Source organism: Quercus robur, chromosome 10 (assembly GCF_932294415.1).
Source record: "Quercus robur chromosome 10, dhQueRobu3.1, whole genome shotgun sequence".
In the NCBI taxonomy this organism is placed as follows: Eukaryota; Viridiplantae; Streptophyta; class Magnoliopsida; order Fagales; family Fagaceae; genus Quercus; species Quercus robur.
Genome location: NC_065543.1, coordinates 31144545 through 31165437, shown reverse-complemented (window position 1 = coordinate 31165437; position 20893 = coordinate 31144545). Strand labels below are relative to the sequence as shown.

Genomic DNA, 20893 nt, shown 5'->3' with positions numbered 1-20893 from the left:
GAGCAGTTTACTTACTCTCCACTCAAACACCTGATTACGGATTCGTTTTATAATTTGGAATTACTTCCATCTGAGAGCAATTGCCTCATGGTAATATGTCTCTGATGAATATATCAAGACCTACCACAACTCTGTGTACTACCAAAATACTTAATTGGTAATTACACATTTAGAAATAGGTAGCATATTTCTCATGTTATTGTTTTGTATCTCAATCAAAAACCTCTTTAAGTAAGCCTTTACATGAGTTTTGGTCCTACCACCTTCTTTTTTAAGAAGACACCCCACATTTAAAGAATTATAAAAAGTTATTTGACATTTCCATAATTCATAGTGCCTTGCATATTTTCTTTGAGGCAACTAGTTAGAGAATATAATTTCAACAAATGAACTCTTCCTTTTACAAAGAGAAAACATTAGGCCACGTGGACTTTTTTATTAAACCCCTCTCCAAACAGCCAAAACTCACGCTATTCACCTTAGACAAAACAGAAGAAAACAGAGAAACCCCTAAGCTCTAAGCTCTGCTTCCTTCACGCTGAACCTCCACCACCGCCACAGCCTGATCGTCGGAGCAGAACGAAGAAAGAAAACCAGCCCAGACAAAAGCTCACGCCTTCACCTTTGCTTCCTCTGCTTCCTTCACGCCGAACCTCCACCACCGCCACACAGATCGCAAACCCACTAAACAGTACAGCTCGCTTAAACCCCAAATTAGAACCAAAACGAGTTAGGCAAAAATTTCTGGTTTCCTTTGCTTCCTCCCTCTTCCATCCTCTACTTCATCTTGCCCAAATCTCCACCACACCACACACCGAAGCATACCGCCACACAAGTCACCGGATTCGTTGCTAGAGCTTGTAAACATGCCGGAGCCACCGTGAGCATGGTGTTGCGATGCAAAGGTTTGTTTTTCATGATTTTCCCTTTTCCCCAATTTGGATTTCGAATTATTGATGGGTTTGTTTATGGGTTTATGGGTTTTTTCTGGAGCCTCATGAAATATTTGTGGTTTTTTTTTTTTTTTTTTTTCCTGTATTTTGGTATCTTTATGGGTTTTGATTAGATTCCTAAGTGTTAGGGTTCAACCCGTATCTTCATGGGTTTTGATTAGATTCCTAAGTGTTGAGATCAGTTTTTGCTTAGTTTTTGTTATTTTCGTTTGTTATTCCTAAGTGTATGGGTTACTTTTGTTTGCTTTTGAAACTGTAAAAATTAGTGATTTTTCACAAAGCCCAATGATAAAACATCACTGAATTTGGATGTCTTTATAAATTTTTGCCTAATTCTGACATAATAATACTGTTGTCGTTGTTGTTTTAGTGTTGGGAATACTCATTTGTTGTTCCAATTCATTGTAATGAATAGGTGTAACATAGGTTCTAATTTTTAATTTTGTGGTTTTGTTATGCATTTGCTTTAGTGTTACTTTATATGGTTGTATATTCGGTATTGTCTAAGATAACCATTTCTTTAGACATTGAATAAGAATTACAGTCTATTTATTTGTTTAGTCATTGAACAATTTGTGAACTGAGTTAGATGTAAATAATGGGTACCATTCTATAGGCCTAAAATTAAATTGGAAATCAATTACTACATGTTGGATTGGAAGTAATATATAGAATGAAGTTGTTTAAGCATTGTATCTACTAGGTTGTTTATGCTGTCTTGTTTGTTGTGTATGGCTCTTCTATGGCAGCTTAATGCTCAAGTCCATGGCATAAGGTGTAGGAGATGACTGTCATTTAACATAGATTAGGCAAAATTTTCTGCTTGACTGAATTGAACCTGAAGAGTCAGTTGGATTGTGAATTTAGAAGATAATATGAATAAAGCTTATATGCTTGGTTGGGGGTACTCAAATGCCATCACAATTGTAACAACTAATCTTCTTTTAAATGCTTTTGTATCTGTCATGGCAAAGACATGCTCTCTCTATCTTTTCTTCACTTACCAATGAATGGAAATTATAGTGTTTTATTAATGAGAACTTTTATATGAATGCTGGCACCAAAATTCATAGCCCGTTAATGTACTCATATTTCAGACTGTCCACTAAAAAAAATGTTCTGCAGATACAGAACATTGATAAAAATGAAGTGTAATAGCTAATTTGATACCTAGGAGAGTATTATCTGCCAATGAAAATTTTGCAGGAAAAATTTTGACCATAGTTTCTATTATCTGCTAATGAGTACCATGTGTTTAAGGTTTTGTTATGTTTTTTCAAACCCTATTTTTCCCTTGTTGAGATATTTATTTGCTTTACACAGGCTGGTGTCTTGGAGAAGATTGTCAAGGCATCTCAGCTTGAGATCATTGAGCTGCAACATTTTGTGGGTGAACTAAGGTACTTACTGGCATTCTCAATATTATATAGCTGCAAATAGACTGTAAAACTTGCATGTTCACCTATTGTAAAGCTGGGTCTAAGGGTCCCTTCAATGATAGTCAGAATTATAAGCACTTGTTACTTATTGTATGATAGGATTGCTGAATTGTTTCCTATATATATTTCTTTCAATTTTTCAATTTGTGTTTCCTTTTTGTTTTTTTTTTTAAAACCTTGACTTAAAACCTTGATTGAATTGTTTCCTTTTTTTTTTTCCTTGGATTTGTATTTCTTTCAATTTTGATTCTTATAGGTGCCTTTTCGACAAGTTTACTTACTGTGGTTATTGAATTCTCCGCTGTCAACTTTAGCCTCTGGGACACAGCTGGTATCATTTATTTGATAGCTATTAAAATATTTTTAGTTTCAAATATAATTTACTCCTACTTGTAATGTCAATTTACTCTCTATATGTACCAAAGTGCAAATAAGGATGTACTTGGAGCTGTTTTATGTAATAAAGTTTATTTAGTGGAGCTATATGTACCAATGTACTTGGAGCTATTTGATAGCTGTTTCATGTAATAGAACAAGTTTGCCAAATTGGGCAAGTTTAGTATTGTAATAGCACAAATTGGGCAAGTTTGCCAAATTGGGCAAGTTTAGTATTGTAATAGCACAAATTTTAAATTTATTCTTAATTGTTGCTTATGAATTTTTCTTCTCTTTTGTTTTTTATAGGTCATATTCAAATATAAAATTACTTGAATTGAAAATATGAGTGTGAACAACAAAGAACCTGAAACAATCTCACTTTGTGATATGGTGGATGACTTAGTACATGACGAGTCAGAAATAAACAAAGATCAAAATAATGTAAACTTGTCATTGGGTGATTCAAATCAACCTTTTACATGCAATAGGCATTCAAAACCACATCTTGAAGATGGTACATCAACTCAAGAAGATGGTACATCAAGTCACTCAGTGCCTATCCATAAGATGTTGGTATTCTTCACACAAGCCATTTGCCAAGTCGAGGATCACCTTTGGATGAGTTTGGAAATGTTCGAAATAAAATTTATTCCTCACATTCCATATTGCCCACGCTGTAACGGCCCACTTCTCTAATTCTTGCTAGCTGCATTTTTGTGTTCAACCTTTGAATAAAGCCCACACGTTTTGTGCAAATGGGCACTCCCACCAGATATGGCTTACAGTTTCAGATTGGTGACTACAAATCTCACACCTCGTCTCCACCCTTACTCGATACCGATGAAGATTTTCCAAAGAGAGAACTATTTAATAGCTGTAGACACCAAGATCTCTAGTCCTTTGCCAAACATTTGCCAGCTGCTTTTGGTCTTCCACATCCTGAGAAATTGAAATGAGAACTTTTAGCCAATTCATTAAATAAAAATTTACGTAAAGTTCTTTTAAAGACACCAATGAACCATATAGCAAATTTAGCATTAGATGTACTAAAATAGCCAATCATGCATCTAAACAAATTTGCTAAAACATATTTTATCTTCTATTGAGTTCATGATCTTTATCGGAATCTTTTATGGATCAAACACACAATTTTTAAAAAAATCTACCTTATGCAAAGAGCACAAAGAGCACAAGAGACATACAGAACAAACAGGACAGCATAAACAAACAAGACATCATATATATAATTAGCAAGAAAGACGTATATATAAAAATCTACCTTATGCAAAGAGCACAAAGCAGTCCAAAAAATTTAAAAGAAACCAAAAAAGAAGAAAGAAGAAATTAATTACAAATAGGGAGAGAACTAATGAACAAGGGGAGGGAACCATTAGATGCCATGGACTTGAGCATTAAGCCGCCATAGAAGAGCCATACACAACAAATAGGATAGCATAAACAACCTAGTGGTACAATGCTTAAACAACTTCATTCAATATATTGCTTCCAATCCAACATTTAGTAATTGATTTCCTATTGAATTTTAGGCTTTTAGAGTGGTACCCATTGTTTACATCTAATTTAGTTGACAAACTGACAAGGCTATGACTAAACAATTAAATAGCCTGCAAGATTCTCATTCAATTAATTTCTGATGAACTCTGGGATATCAGTGGATTGAAAATGCCGGGTCTTGACAAACTGGCGACTGGATCCTGAGAAAACAAGTAAAAACTCAGAGGAGACCAGTGGAAGCCGGCCAAGAACCCTCCGATGGTGAAGTTAGTCTCTGACTGAAAAATGTAAACTCAGTTTCTCAAGAACAGAATCCCTTACTCTTTCATTGGCGTGTGCTTATATAGTATGCGGGAAGCGGTTACTTGTTTAGTAACTGCTCCTACAGTTGAGGAATCCAACAGGCTCGGAAGTAACTTTCGTAACTGATGTAGAAGTTTGTATTTCACAACGGTTAGGCTTGACTGGCGACGGTTCGTTCTTCCACTCGGCGGAGACGTAGTAACCTCCCTTGTCCTTTATGGACGAGGAGATGGTAGCAAGCTCGTCCGTCCTTTACAGACGGACGAATGCTAGAAAGCCTGTCTGTCCTCAAGGACAGACGGACGATAGTGAGCTCGTCTGTCCTTAAGGACAGACAGACAAGTTAGCAAAGACACCTCTTGTCTATCCTCTGGACGACGCATATGGACGGGAGATGACTTAGCGAATTTTCGATGCACATCAATTTCATTTCGTGGTTGAACTAATATAGAGACTAAAAATATATAACTTTTCAGTGTTGGATTACTAACTGAACAAGATCCCAAGAAAAGCAAATCCAAAACTTAAAGTGAATGTTTAAAAAAAAAGGGAAACACAAACTGAAAATTAAAGAAACATGAAAAATTGAAAGAAATATATATAGGAAACATTTTACTTACATTCCCTTTCTCTAATATAAATTAGAAGCAATTTCTTTTTCTTTTTATAAAAGAGATCAAACAATTCAGAAATCCTATCATACAAGAAGTAACATTTTTTTGAATCTTCAACAAATGGGTTAGATAACTACCAACCCAAAAAAAAAATTCAGATTCAATTCAGTCATCTCCTACGCCTTATGCCATGGACTTGAGCATTAAGCTGCCATAGAAGAGCCATACACAACAAATAGGACAGCATAAACAACCTAGTAGATACAATGCTTAAACAACTTCATTCTATATATTACTTCCAATCCAACATGTAGTAATTGATTTCCAATTTAATTTTAGGCCTATAGAATGGTACCCATTGTTTACATCTAACTCAGTTGACAAATTGTTCAATGACTAAACAAATAAATAGACTGTAATTCTTATTCAATGTCTAAAGAAATGGTTATCTTAGACAATACTGAATATACAACCATATAACGTAACACTAAAGCAAATGCATAACAAAACCACAAAATTAAAAATTAGAACCTATGTTACACCTGTTCATTACAATGAATTGGAACAACAAATGAGTATTCCCAACACTAAAACAACAACGACAACAGTATTATTATGTCAGAATTAGGCAAAAATTTATAAACACATCCAAATTCAGTGATGTTTTATCATTGAGCTTTGTGAAAAATCACTAATTTTTACAGTTTCAAAAGCAAACAAAAGTAACCCATACACTTAGGAATAACAAACGAAAATAACAAAAACTAAGCAAAAACTGATCTTAACACTTAGGAATCTAATCAAAACCCATAAAGATACCAAAATACAGAGAAAAAAAAAAAAAAAACCCACAAATATTTCATGAGGCTCCAGAAAAAACCCATAAACCCATAAACAAACCCATCAATAATTCGAAATCCAAATTGGGGAAAAGGGAAAATCATGAAAAACAAACCTTTGCATCGCAACACCATGCTCACGGTGGCTCCGGCATGTTTACAAGCTCTAGCAACGAATCCGGTGACTTGTGTGGCGGTATGCTTCGGTGTGTGGTGTGGTGGAGATTTGGGCAAGATGAAGTAGAGGATGGAAGAGGGAGGAAGCAAAGGAAACCAGAAATTTTTGCCTAACTCGTTTTGGTTCTAATTTGGGGTTTAAGCGAGCTGTACTGTTTAGTGGGTTTGCGATCTGTGTGGCGGTGGTGGAGGTTCGGCGTGAAGGAAGCAGAGGAAGCAAAGGTGAAGGCGTGAGCTTTTGTCTGGGTTGGTTTTCTTTCTTCGTTCTGCTCCGACGATCAGGCTGTGGCGGTGGTGGAGGTTCGGCGTGAAGGAAGCAGAGCTTAGAGCTTAGGGGTTTCTCTGTTTTCTTCTGTTTTGTCTGAGGTGAATGGCGTGAGTTTTTTCTGTTTGGAGAGGGGTTTAATAAAAAGTCCACGTGGCCTAATGTTATTGGCCGGCGTAAAACACTGGTTTTACGCCAACTCCGGACCTAATGTTTTCTCTTTTACAAATTATATTCAGCTTCATTTTGTGTGAAAAGAACACTTTTAATGCCTCACTTTGAACAAATACACATGGCTTACTTAGGCATATTAAATGATCTGACAAGTCTAGCATGTCAACTTAGACATCTATGACTTCCCAAAAGTTGCCTGCTCTCTAGCAAAGCTTCTCTCTGAGAGCTCTGCTGTAGTGTGGCATTGTCGTCCCTTCCTTGGAAGGTGGTTTGTCCCTTGAGTTAACAGTGTTCTCTCAAGGCTAGTGGTATTATACTTTCAAGGGGTCTGGGAAACACCTTTTATTTTCTGCATATTTCTCAGTGAAATGGACGACCTTACAAAACATTGGAGCTCTCTATCCCTTTCAGAGAGAGAGGGTGCAGGTCTCAAGTTAAAGAAAGAACAAGCAGCAGATGTTTTCACCATTGCAGCTAAATTCTTTACTAAGCGTGCTCTGAATATTGATGCCATAGCAAGAACCTTCTCGCCCTTATGGAGATCAAAAAAGGGTTTTAGCATCAAGAATAATGGAGATCATATCATCCTGTTCTCTTTTGATAATGAAGCGGAAGTAGATAGAATTCTTTCGTTGGAACCGTGGTGCTTTGACAAATTTCTAATGGCCTTCTCAAAAGCCAGTAAGGAAACGGCGCTAGAGGTATGTAATTTTAACCAAGTCTCCTTCTGGGTTCAAGTCTACAATATACCATTATGTTACAGGAACAAAGAAGTTGCAGAACAAATATGTGGAGCAATTGGGATCATACAACACCCAAAGGATTCCCCTGACTGCGACGGAGGCAGCTTTATTAGAGTCAGAGTGTCCATCAACATTTCTCTACCTCTTTGTCGTGGTAGACTCATCACCCTGGATGACGACAGAGAACAATGGGTTTCTTTTAAGTACGAGAGACTCCCCAATCTCTGTTACTGGTGTGGCCGACTCACTCACTCCGATAAGGACTGCGAGAAATGGATCGATAGTGAGGGCTCCTTGCAACAGGAAGACTAGCAGTTTGGGGCATGGTTGAGAGCCCCGCCATTTGTAGCAGCTCGTAAGAACGTTGTGGAGGTTCCTGGTTTTTTTGCCAAAAAGAAAATGGAAAATACGGCCCAAAAAGCACCATCTTCGACATCCCTACCTCTCAAAAAGAACCACCCGTTGGCGGATGAATCAGCAGACAAATGCCCGACGACAGTTAATGCTCCCTGTGCGAACCTGGGCTCTCCTGCAATTCATGGGGGTACAAACGGCGCCTTGGACAGCTCGGATTGGACAGAACCTGACGTTTCTCGGAAACCCAATATACAAGTAGATTTTGAGCACTTAATCCGAGAGATTGACAAAGATATCAATCTATTTGAGGGTGGGAACGTGCAAGAGGGGCTTTCAAATTTAAAGGGGCGGGAACATTTGCCTGATGAGGATTTTAGGCCCTCTGTTCACCACAACCCAAACACAAACGGGAAGCAAGCCCAACCCACCCAGCCCACTCCATTAAGAGATATTACAAACCTAGACCTTCATAACCTGTCTAACCAGGCCCAAAGTGGTAAGAAATGGACCCGGATTCAAAGGCCCCCCATCATCTCAGAACAACAAGAAACTATTCTCATTATAGGTAAAAGGAACTCCCCTCCTTTTCCAGATTACTCTTCATCCCCAAAACGCAGAGCAGTAGAAACCCCTCCTCAAAATGAAAACACTTTTCCATCGGCGGCGGCTGACTCCCAGCCCCGCCGGCAGCCATGAGTTGGCTATGCTGGAACGTGCGCGGGCTTGGGAACCGGCACACCGTTCGTGAGCTCGAAGCTTTAGTCCGAGCACAAGATCCCGTTGCCCTGTTTTTGGCTGAGACGTGGGCAGATGAAGATAAACTTCATAGTTTGTGTAATAAATTGAACTTCGATCAAGCTTGGATTGTTCCTCGGATCAACAGTACTGGTTGTCTCAGCCTCTTTTGGAAGAAGACAGTCCACATCGAAGTGATCTCCTCCTCGCCGAACCATGTGGATACAATCGTTGGGAAGTCCGGCGAGGATCGATGGCGCTTTACCGGTATTTATGGTTTTGCGGACACTAGAAGGAAGCATGAAACTTGGGCTCTGTTGCGCCAGCTACATCGGTGCATCTCCCTCCCCTGGCTCTGTGCGGGAGATTTCAACGAAATATTGTGGGCACACGAAAAATTAGGCAGGGGTCCGAGACATGATCACATGATGACGAAATTTAGGGAAGTCTTGGATGAATGCGGTCTTATGGATTTGGGCTTTAGAGGTGAGAAATTCACATGGAAAGGAAAGCGCCCAGGGGGCTTGGTCTTGGAGCGGCTTGATCGGGCAGTAGCGAATAACTCTTGGTTTGCTTCCAACCCGGGAACTCAGGTACAACACTTACAAACCCACGCTTCGGATCATAGACCTATCTTAGTGATGCCGGATGGAATCTTCCCCAAGCCATGCAGACCTTTCAAGTTTGAGAAAATGTGGTTGAGCGACAGGGGATGTTCCGACACAGTCATCTCGGCATGGGGCAATTCTACTCCGGATTCTACCATGGCCCAGGTTGCAGGTAAAATCAAACTCTGCGGTGATAGACTTTCCATATGGAGCAAACAATCTTTTGGATGTATTAAGAAAATGATTGAGTCTAAAAGTAAATTGCTTGCTAAAGCTGAACTTGCAGCTGCTAGAGAGGGAGGTAACCATGATACTATTAAGGCTTTGCAACTGGAGGTGAATGCTCTTCTAGACAAGGAGAGTCAAATGTGGGAGCAACGTGCCAGGGCTTTATTTCTGAAGTGCAATGATAGAAACACCAGCTACTTCCACAGCAAAGCCTCCCACAGATATCGAAGAAATCGGATTTCCGGCCTTAAGAACAATGCCAATGTGTGGTGCTCGGAGGTGAGCCAGATCAAAGAGATAGCTGTCGAATACTATAACTCCCTCTTCACCTCTTCCAACCCAACGGATATGAATGAAATTTTGGATACAGTCCGGCCCTCGGTCTCTGCAGACATGAATTTTCAACTATCCAAACCATTTACAAGAGAAGAAGTGGATACAACAATTAAAGAGATGGACCCCATTAAGGCTCCTGGCCCCGACGGTATGCCCCCAATTTTCTATCACTCTTTCTGGTCTTTACTTGGTGATGATGTATATAATGCTGTTTTGGATTGCCTAAATAACTGTAAGATTCCTAGGGAAATAAACCACACTAATATCACCTTGATCCCGAAAGTTAAGTCTCCAGAAAGCATTACTGAGTTCAGGCCGATAAGCCTGTGCAATGTGATATATAAGTTAGTTTCAAAAGTCCTAGCTAATAGGCTCAAATCTGTCCTCCCTTGTATCATTTCTGAAAATCAAAGTGCCTTCCAGGCAGGGAAAGTCATTACTGATAATGTCCTCATGGCTTTTGAGACCTTACACTATATGAAACATCACCAAACTGGAAAATCAGGGTTCATGGCACTCAAATTGGATATGAGCAAAGCCTACGATCGGTTAGAATGGTCTTATTTAGAAGCACTGATGAAAATGATGGGTTTTTGTGATTCCTGGGTGGCGTTAATTATGGAATGTATATCGTCAGTTAGCTATTCTATTTTGATTAATGGGGAACCCACGAATACAATCATTCCATCAAGGGGCATTAGACAGGGCGACCCGTTGTCGCCATATTTATTTATTCTGTGCACGGAAGGCCTTTATGGCCTCCTAGCTAATGCTGCTGTTGCTGGCCTTATCAGGGGTGTTTCCATATGTAAAAAAGGCCCTAGACTGACGCATCTTTTCTTTGCAGACGATAGCGTTGTCTTCTGTAGGGCTTCCTTAACCGAATGTCACACGATTCAGAGTTTGCTAACTTGTTATGAAAAAGCTTCGGGGCAGATGTTAAATAGGTGCAAAACTGGCTTGTTCTTCAGTAAATCCACGCCTACTGAGATCCAAATTCAAATAAAAGACTCCCTGGGGGTTCAAGACATCAAGTTATATGAAAAGTATCTCGGGCTCCTTGCTCTAGTCGGCAAGTCTAAGAGAGCCAGCCTGAATTTTATTAAGGAGCGGGTCTGGGCAAAGCTCCAAGGCTGGAAAGAGCAGCTCCTCTCTTAAGCGGGCCGGGAAATCCTTCTAAAAGCTATTGTCCAAGCCATCCCGGCTTATGCCATGAGTTGCTTTAAGCTCCCCATCTCTCTGTGCAACGACATTGAAGCTTTGATTAGGAAGTTCTGGTGGGGGCAGCGTGGTAATCAAAGGAAAATCCACTGGACAAGTTGGCATTCTCTGTGTAAATCCAAGTGTATGGGTGGTTTGGGCTTCAAGGACCTCCAAAAATTTAATGATTCTATGTTGGCTAAGCAAGTATGGCGTCTCTTGGGCAGCAAAGATTCTCTTTTCCATAGATTCTTCAAAGCAAAATTCTTCCCGAATGGGAGTATCCTAGATGCAAAGGCTGGGAATGGTTCTTTTGCTTGGAAAAGCATCCTCAAAGGTCGAGAAGTGATCAGCAAAGGGATGCGCTGGAGGGTGGGTAGTGGCTCGGAGATTAGAATTTTCTAGGATAATTGGCTCCCAGATCCTTACCTTAGTAGAGTTCTGTCTCCCCCTGATTTTCTTAGCATAGATGCTAGAGTGTCTGTGTTGATGGATGGTGTCAACAGAAGCTGGTTATGTGAGACAATTGATAACCTCTTCTTACCTCACGAAGCAAAATTGATCAAGTCTATTCCTATCAGCTTGGTTGACTGTGATGATAAAATTTTCTGGCCTTTGTCTCCTAATGGTGAATACTCGGTGAAGTCTGGTTATAGACTACTCTCGAGTTTGGGTGCTAGCGATAACCCAAGCTCTTCGGATATTTCCCATTCCAAGAAAATCTGGAAAGCAATCTGGAATATGAAAGTGCCAAACAGAGTTAAAATTCTATTGTGGAGGGCGGGGCTGGATGCTTTGCCTTCTCGGATAAATTTGGTTAAAAGAATGGTGAATTGTGATCCGATATGTCCCAGCTGTGGTCTGGAGCAAGAAACGACTTTTCATGCCCTTTGGTCTTGTCCGGCATTGGTGGAGGTTTGGTCTTTTCGCTTTGCTTGGCTAATCAGGCAAACGAGGATGTGTTCTAATTTCCTGGATATTATACGAGGCTGCTGCTCTAGAAGTGATTCCTTCGATATGTTTGCAACCATATCCTCATTTATTTGGACCCGTCGGAACAGGTTGAGAGTTGGTGAAATTCCTTTACCGCTGCAGAAAATCAATTCCATGGCTTGTGACTCTCTTCAAGAATTCCAGGAGGAAAATCTTCTCCAGTGTGGCCCTTCCCCTTCCCCCTTTCCTGTCAAATGGTCTCCGCCTCCAGTAAGTTGGATGAAAGTTAACTTCGATGGGGCTTTATTCAAGGAGTCCGACTCTGCTGGGTTGGGAGTGATTATAAGAAACGACCTTGGTCAAGTAATGGCTGCCTCGGCACAAGTCATTCCGCTGCCTACTTTGGTAGAGACGGTGGAAGTGCTGGCAGCTCGTAATGCCATATGTCTTGCTCGAGAGCTTCAGTTCAACAAGGTAATTATCGAAGGTGACTCGGAAGTGGTTATTAAGGCTCTTAACAGTTCTAGTGCTTCCTCCACCAGCTTTGGGCATATAATCTGTGACATCAAGATTGCTGCTGCTGCATTCAGTGAGATCAAATTTTGCCATACTCGCAGACAAGGCAACAAAGTCGCTCACTCGATTGCTAGACGAGCTTGTAATTTTTCTCCTTTTATTGTCTGGATGGAGGATGTTCCTCCAGACATCCTCTCTGTGTACACTTCTGAATTAATCTAATGAACTCTCTCCCCCCTCATCTTTATGGGGCGGATTCTCAAAAAAAAAAAAAAACTTAGACATCTATGCCAATTAAGTAATTTTTTTTCTTTTCCATCGGTAATATGCTAACACAACTTTTCCAAAAAGCAGTAAAAAAAAAAAAAAGAAGGTACAAAGAATCATACGCACAGATAAAGAGAAGCTGAAATTAATAATAAACTAATTCTATATCTTATAACATTAAAAACATATAAGCCTCCTGTGGTATTATATATACTCTTACAATACAAAAGTACATAAACTACAAGCTATATATATAAAAGTCACCTCTATATCACACCACTACAATATCAAACTTAAATTATTACAAACCAAATCCACACTTGCATTAATACAGAATCACTCTATATTAATTTTGAATAGCCCATTACTCATATAACCCTTTTCCACGTACATGCCATTCTTTGTGAGTACAGACTTATGCCATTCTTTGTGAGTACAATTCAATGACCAATTTGAAACCATTCTCACTCAAAAATGTGCAAGAAACGAGGTTTTTACGAATATCTGGCACACGCAGCACATCATTCAAAGTAAGTTCCTTGCCTAAAGTCATCTTCAATATTACCTTTCCTTTTCCTACAACCTTAGAGGTTGAGAAATTATCCATGAATATTTCTTCTCCATTGTCCACAGGATGGTATGAAGAAAACAAATTCTAATCTAAACATACATGACGAGTAAACCCAGTTTCCATCCACCATTCCTTTGTATCTCCTCCTACCAAGTTCACTTCAGAAATCACTGCAAAAAGGTCTATATTATTGACATGAAAGTTTTTCTGCTTCAATAATGTTGGCTTGAGAGCCTTTCTTGGTCCCTTGATCTTTACGCTTATGGCAGTCCTTAACATGATGCCCTATCTTGCCACACACATAGCATTTTCCGTTGAACTTTGTAAAGTTACCCCCACTGGTTCCTTGATTTGAGCTTTCACCGGAGTACTTCCTCTTATTTTTATTATGCTCCATAATGTTAGCTTTAGATTCTATGTAGTGATTCCTTATAGCATTTTCTGAAGAACGATTGTCCTACTCAATTCTCAATCTTATGATCAAGTCTTCTAGCCGTATCTCCTTGCGCTTATGCTTCAAGTAATTTTTGAAATCTTTCCAAGATGAAGGCAGTTTGTCAATGAGAGTAGCCACTTGAAAAGATTCACTTACAGACATACCTTCAGCATGAATTTCATGTAAGATTACTTGTAGCTCTTGAACTTGACTAAGCACAGTTTAGGAATCCACCATTTTGTAATCTAGAAGTTTGCCCACAATGAACTTTTTAGTTCCAGCATCTTCTGTCTTGTACTTCTTGTCCAAGGAATCCCACAATTCTTTTGCTGTCTTGATTGAAATATACACATTATATAATGTGTTGTCCAATCCATTTAGAATATAGTTTTTGCATAGGAAGTCAGCATGTTTCCATGCCTCTGTTAGGAATATGAAATAATTGTTGTAATAATTGTTGCAATCCCTTTAGTTTGTTAGTTAGTTAAGATTAGGATGAGTTAGGATTTGAGCACATGTAGCTCATTTAACACATAGTTTAATTCATAGAGCACATGTTGAATTAACTAGCCAATTATCTTAAGTCATGTGGGCCAATAAGATTAGAGCTAGTATCTTATAAATACATAATTGTAATTCAACATTAGATATGAATTGAAGAATAAACCATTGCATAGTGCATCTTTCTCTCTTAATCTCGTTCTTTCTCTATGGAGGGTGGCTACCTCGAATTAAGTCAATTTCCCTACAATTCATATCAACCCCCCTACAATTCCTATCCATCCCTATTAGGAACCTCTAAGTTCGTAACATTTGGTATCAGAGCCGTCGATCTCAAGATGGGATAATATGACTGACAAGAGAAGGTCAAGGTCTTGGTTGAATCTAACGTGGCCATGATAGAAGAACTTTCAAGAATGCAGGAGGATCTTGAAAGCATGTCCGAAGAAGAGTTTCAACTTCTTGGTGCAATGGAAGCTGGAGTACAAATGATAGAGATCGAAGAAGAGTTGGAGAAAAATCAACTTGTTGAGATTAACCCAGGCCTTCTTGTCGAGGTCACATGCATCTCCATCAACAAGTCTATATTGTAGAAGTATGCTAGTGAAGATGTGTCACTTGGTTCACGGTTTACTAGTCTTGAAGTTGAGCACATTGATTAACATGTCTTAATGCAGGTGGGTTTCATCGGAGAAATAGTTCTGAAGGATTATCCTGGTCTCTTAAAGAAATGGGACTTGATGCTATTAAGTGGGGCTCGGGTTGATCTTGGATTGGGCTATGGTGACCAAGTCTCTCTCTTACGGGGCAATCACCAAGGCAAGAAACTTGGTAGTCCATTGGTTCCAATCAGATGGAATTTCGTCTCTGAATTACGATTTGAAAGTGTATAAGAAATCACATTTCCTTCTTGGGGGTTTGAAAATTTCTCTCATATGTGGCTACTTCTTTGTGGCAAGCCCAAGTTAATGTACCAAGAAGGGCTCTTGGCTACAATCTGGAAAGCCGCCACCTATGACTCTCCTTCTGAAGCCCTTACAATGACATATGGTGTCCTAAATGCACAAGGACACATTCAAGTTCTTGATGGCAATAGTGGGAAGTGCCAAGGTTCCAATGCTAGCACTGCTTTTCCATGTAATGGAATGTATCTTGCTAATGATGGAAGTCTTGGTTTCCTTAGGCTGGAACACATGGAAGGACATCAAGAATTGTCTTTAGAAACTATACAGGGCGCAACTCCCCTTCAAGCCCATTGTTCATAAAATCCATCACACTGGTGCCACGTGTACAAGGCTATAAGCTAGTTGGGCCTTGGGCCTTAGGGCATTTTGTGTGGTAGTGTGTTCTACTGGGCCTATGAGCTTGGCCCAGGCAAGCCTTGACGCCCATTCAAAGCCCAAAAACCGTAATGAAGTCGTTATGACATGAGCAGCAAAGGTGAGACCCTGTCGGCCAACTCTGACCTGGTTGAAGAAAGTGGTTTCCCAGGAAGGCGAGGTCCCTAGATGCTTGGTATCACCTTGGGAAGGATCGCTGCCGGACAGATCCTCTAACATGGGAACCAGTTCGATCCAATGCCATTCTTACCACCCTCCACTTCCAACTAAACACCCACTTAAGGTTAATAACATTGGACCTCCTTTTCCACTCACCACAAGAGTAATCATCACCCCTCCACTAATTTTGGGCTGTAAATATGAGAAGTTAAGAGAGAAAAAAGGGTTGTTGAAAGGCTCCATAAGAAACTGAGAACAGAGGGAGCAAGAGAAGCATCAGAAGAGTAATAATAGGGAGAGAAGAGGAATTCATAGTGTAAGGTTGCTTTATGGAGTCTCTGTGTTAAGAACTACCCAGAGTAGGAAACCCAAAACCCACATTACAAGTAGATTGTGAGTCTAAGTGAGGGTAGGCCCATTAACCTCATTTTTGGTGTGCATAGAAACAATGTTATTCACAACATTATCAACACAAGGAAAGCAAAAGTGGCAATGCAATGAAACTTTTACAGAGTCAACACGGCAATATTATTACTGTGAATCTACATGTGTAGTTAGTGCTACTGTTCGCATTGGTTGTTGCTACAACTCATTGTTTAATGCGAAGGACAACACTGAAACACGATGTGGATTTTCAATGAGGGCCAGTATTAAGACTGCTAGCTTTTTAGATTATGCTACTCTATTTTGGGTTGTGGTTAAATGCTTTGGCGTATTGGATTAGTGGTTGGTTCCCCCTCATGAAGGTGTCACTCAATAACAACACCTTGTGGGCAAGGTGTTTTCAAGGGGAGGAAAATGTTAGGAATATGAAATAATTGTTGCAATTCTTTTAGTTAGTTGAGATTAGGATGAATTAGTTAGGATTTGAGCACATGTAACTCATTTAACACATGGTTTAATTCATAGAGCATGTGTTGAATTAACTAGCCAATTATCTTAAGCCATGTGAACCAATGAAATTAGAGCTAGTCTCCTATAAATACATAATTGTAATTCAACATTAGATATGAATTGAAGAATAAACCATTGCTTAGTGCATTTTTCTCTCTTAATCTCTTTCTCTCTCTATGGAGGGTGATTACCTCGAATTAAGTCAATTTCCCTATAATTCCTATCATTCCCCCTACAATTTCTATCCATCCCCATTAGGAACCTCTAAGTTCCTAACAGCTTCCATAGCAGCAACCACTTGCCTATCCTTCTCATTTTCCTTGAGATTTGGAGCATTCTTATATAAGAATTTTGCCAAATTCAGTGTTGTGAGATAGAGCAATATTTTTTTGTTGCCATCCCTTAAACTCGATACTATTGAATTTTTCTGGCTTTTTTCTATGATTAACAGGAACAGTAATAATGGCAGTAACAAGCACAGTTTCATTCGACATTTCTGTCAAAACAAAACTCTATCAAATTGAATTCTCAAAATTCAACCGAAGTATTTTTTATATTACACAACAATCTAGAAAAAATTAACACGGCACTGCATCAATAGTCAAAAAACATGTCTCTGTAACTTTAAGGCAAAAAACATATATTATATAAGAAGCCAACTAAACAAAACTTTCAAACATGTCCGTGTAAACTTCAGAAGACACGCAAATGATAATATATAATATATTACCACACAGAAACAACAAACCATCATCAATAGTCAACATCAGGTCCAATAACAAAGCTAAAGTCTGCCTTTTTATTTATTTATTTTTTTCTTCCGGTAATTGTTTATTACAGGGATTGAACTCCGGCGCTAATAGTTACAAGGAAAATTGAGTACCATTAGACTACAAGACCCGGTGGTTGAAGGTCCGGTGGTTGAAGTCCACCAATTACTTTTATAGTATACATAGGAAATTGCATGTGCTAACACGAAAAAAGAGATAAGAGATTGTAGATACACGTGAAAGGCTAGAAACAAAACAAAGCAGGCACAAATCATACCGTCTGCACACATGACTCTACACTATGCCCAATCAATGAAAAATCCAAAAAGACAAATATCCTAATATTATATAGTATAATTAAAGAAGATGGTAGACATTGAAGGATCAAAACCACCAACTGTCATACACAAATCAACTTTATCAAAATGCAAATATCACATTAATTTTATAATATTAAAGGTCTGTTTGGATAGAACTTATTTTGTTGAAATTGAAAACTGAAAACACTATAACAAATAAGTGAAAAAACATGGATGATTATTTTGGTGATATCGGTACTGTAGCTTAGCTGAAATTACTATAGAAAATAAATATCAAAGTTTTACTCTAATTTTTTTTTTCCCTTTCCTTCTTCTATTCACTCCTCACCGTACTAGCTAACGCCTATGCCATCGGAGAGTTCCACGCCCAACAAAGAAATCCACAAGGAAGACCTATATCGATCCGACGCTGGTGAAGAGCTGAGGAAGACAACCCAGTCCAACGCCGGCGAAGATCGGGTTCCTTCGGTGGTGGTGGATGGGTTGATCGGTTGCGGGTTGTTTTAATGGGTTTGATTTGCGTTTGCTTGGTGGATGGGTTGATCAGTTCCGTTTGCTGGGTTTGATTGTTTGATGGGTTTGATTTTTTTTTTTTTTCACATGGGTTTACGGTTTTGGTTTCACTGTTTTGATCTTCTTAGTTGATGGGTTTGCTGGGTTTCAAGAAGATGAATCATGGGTTGATCGGCAGTGGGTAGATCCATTTGATCAGTTGCTCCGATTGATGGCTTGATCCATTTAATGACTATTGATTTTTTTTCACATGGGTTTGATTCATATTGCTTTGGTTTCATTGTTTTGATCTTCTGTTTTGATGGGTTTGCGGTCCTTCATCATGTTCTGGGTTTGATCGATGAAGAACGCGAAGAATGGGTTTGCTGGGCTTGTGCAATGAATCATGTTTTGGGTTTGATCATGTTCTGGGTTTATCATGTTCTGTGCTTGTGCAATGAATCGCCATTTTGATCAGATCAACTGTGCTTGTGCAATGAATTTTGCTGGCTTGTGTTCATTGCGTTTGGGTTTTGATGAAATGGTGCGTCTCGTATTTTCATTCCTACGTTTCAACTCATTCCTGCGTTTCTCATCTCAGCGTTTATTTTGGCTACTGTGTAGTGTGGATCCTAGCAAATATTAAACGCAAACGTGAAACGCAGAGAGAAACGTGGATCCAAACAACCTCTAAAAGAAGATGGATAGCCTTGAAAAATCAACATCACCAGCACAATTAAACACATAATCAACTTTTGAAGATCACAAATTAATTTAGGGTCTGTTGAGGTCTAAAAAGGATCATAGTAAGGGAGGCCCAAAAAGAGTGAGCTAGGTCCAAAAGGAAAAGAACAAGCTAAGTCCAAAGAAGCAGGTGCAAGTGGACCACGAAGGAATAAAGAGGCCCAAGAGGCTTGAAGCCCAGACGAAGAAGCATCGAGAAGAAAAAGAAACCCACGGCAAGAGGATAAGTAGCCAGGATCCTCAGCAACCATCAAGAGGCGCGGATCCTTCCAGGCACACAGTCAAAAGAAAGACTAGGACAGCTCGAAAAAAAAGATCAGAAAAAGAAAATAAGAAACAAAGCAAAAGAACACAAGCGCAAAAAAAAAAACCAGTGACCTCTCATGGCACAAGCAGACAGAGTCTCGGGGAACCAGAACAAAGAAACACAAAAAAGAGAATGGTAATAGGTGGCTTTCAAGTTGGCAGAATAGGATTTTGCCCAGATGGGAAAAAAAAGGAAAAAGTGGAATTGCTAGACGGTGAGGCCGAGAAGGGCATACCTCAGCACATCCCAAAGAAGGTAGCCAACCAAGGACTTTCAAAAGAAATAGAGCTGAAAGAAGGAAAGAATGAGAAAAACAGGAAATGGGACTTACCGAGTGATAGGCACGGAATAGGCTCTGTTCATAAGAAGGCAAAACAGGGGAACCAATGGTTCCCCGAGAAGGCCAGAACTTCATTATAAAAGGAAGGGGTAGGTTGTGAAGAAAAGGGCAAGCGAAAAAGAGAGAAAAGGGAGAGATTTTCTAGAGAAAAGAACTATCAGTAAAGTTGTGGTGAAGAGAAAGAAAACACTAAGGGAAAAATGAATATTGTTTCCCGGTATCCTGTAAAAACCACTATTGCACATACTTGGATTCAAAGAGAATCAAACTTTGCAAGTTTTGAAAGCTGAAATAGCCATTCAAGACTGTAATTTTTGAGCTTGATTGAACCTTGTATCACGTCTTAGTGAGTTTTCTGTAACTTAACAAAGAACATATTAATGAAATGTGTCTCATTAATCCCAAGATCCCCTTAACATTATTTTGTACCTCTTTGTTGATTCTGTTGAATTTATCTTGTTGTTTTGGCATGCCTCTCCATACGAATATCCTTATTTGTCATTTTACTTGTATTGTAGGAAGCATCCCCTGTGCATCACTTGATTCTTAAACAGCTTGTTAGCTGCGGTGAGTCAAGACCTGGTTCACCAAACCTCTTATTAGGCCCGGGATCTTTGGGCCTGAGTGTCACAAAAAAAGGCACTCTCACAGGGTCCAGTTAAGAAATTTATTTTTTTAAAAAAATTTATTAAAAATTAAAAAAGTTGTCAATTTTTGATAAATTTTTTCCAAAATTGATTTACTATTGTGTGCCCTTATAACACACATTAGTAAAATCCATTAATTTATAATATAAACAAGTAGACATTCATGCTAAACTATAAACACAAACCCAATTTTTCCAACTTTTGGGTATAGTATATACAATTGTCGATTTAGTATTTGAATTATGCTAGGAATATAATTTTTGGCATAAATTTGTGCCACAACTCACCACATGGTGAGTTGTAATTGGTAAGGGTGTGTCTCCACATGGCCCACTGACATACCCTTACCAATCACAATTCGTCACATGGCAAATTGTGGCATAAAATTGTGCCAAAAGTTGTGTTCCTAGTATAATTGAGAAATTAAAATTTTAATTCAAATCAAAATTTTATTTTCAGTTTAAATTAAAATTAAGCAATTAAATTTATTAGTAATTTATATGCATTTTTAAATGCCAAATAAATTATTATTATTATTTTTTTAATCTCGTCAACATTTAATATGTCAATTGGGCACTCTGTTTGACAAGTAAGAGTTTTTCGTTAGTGAATTAACTATAGAGGTGAAAATAGAATTGATTTTCTTTTTTGGGAACCAAAATAGTAGTAAAATCAAAATTGAGACCAAAATGAAAATCAGCCCAACCTGTAGGGGACGAAAAAGTTTATTTTTGCTAATCTTTTTAAACCCAGGCGGTGCCTTTTTCTGTTACTCTTTCCCTCCAACCTCTC

The 20893-nt window shown here is 38.9% G+C and overlaps 1 protein-coding gene and 2 long non-coding RNA genes across 3 annotated transcripts; 2 read left to right on the top strand and 1 right to left on the bottom strand.

The window, feature by feature from the left end:
- Positions 1–437: 437 nt before the first annotated feature.
- On the top strand, positions 438–3050 carry LOC126702304 (uncharacterized). Its single transcript, XR_007647716.1, has 3 exons — positions 438–905; positions 2277–2353; positions 2649–3050. It is a non-coding gene; the product is annotated as an uncharacterized LOC126702304 (long non-coding RNA).
- An 85-nt stretch (positions 3051–3135) lies between these two features.
- LOC126702305 (uncharacterized) lies at positions 3136–6700 on the bottom strand. The gene is made up of 2 exons (XR_007647717.1): positions 6158–6700; positions 3136–3709 (listed from the first exon to the last, which is right to left on the bottom strand). It is a non-coding gene; the product is annotated as an uncharacterized LOC126702305 (long non-coding RNA).
- A 325-nt stretch (positions 6701–7025) lies between these two features.
- LOC126704062 (uncharacterized protein At4g02000-like) lies at positions 7026–7712 on the top strand. The gene has a single exon (XM_050403100.1). It carries the CDS (start codon positions 7026–7028, stop codon positions 7710–7712), a length of 687 nt encoding a protein of 228 aa, XP_050259057.1.
- Positions 7713–20893: the final 13181 nt, after the last annotated feature.

What these genes read in the sequence shown, in the direction of transcription:
- LOC126704062 (XM_050403100.1), top strand. Translation starts at nt 7,026, where the DNA reads ATGGACGACCTTACAAAACATTGGAGCTCTCTATCCCTTTCAGAGAGA.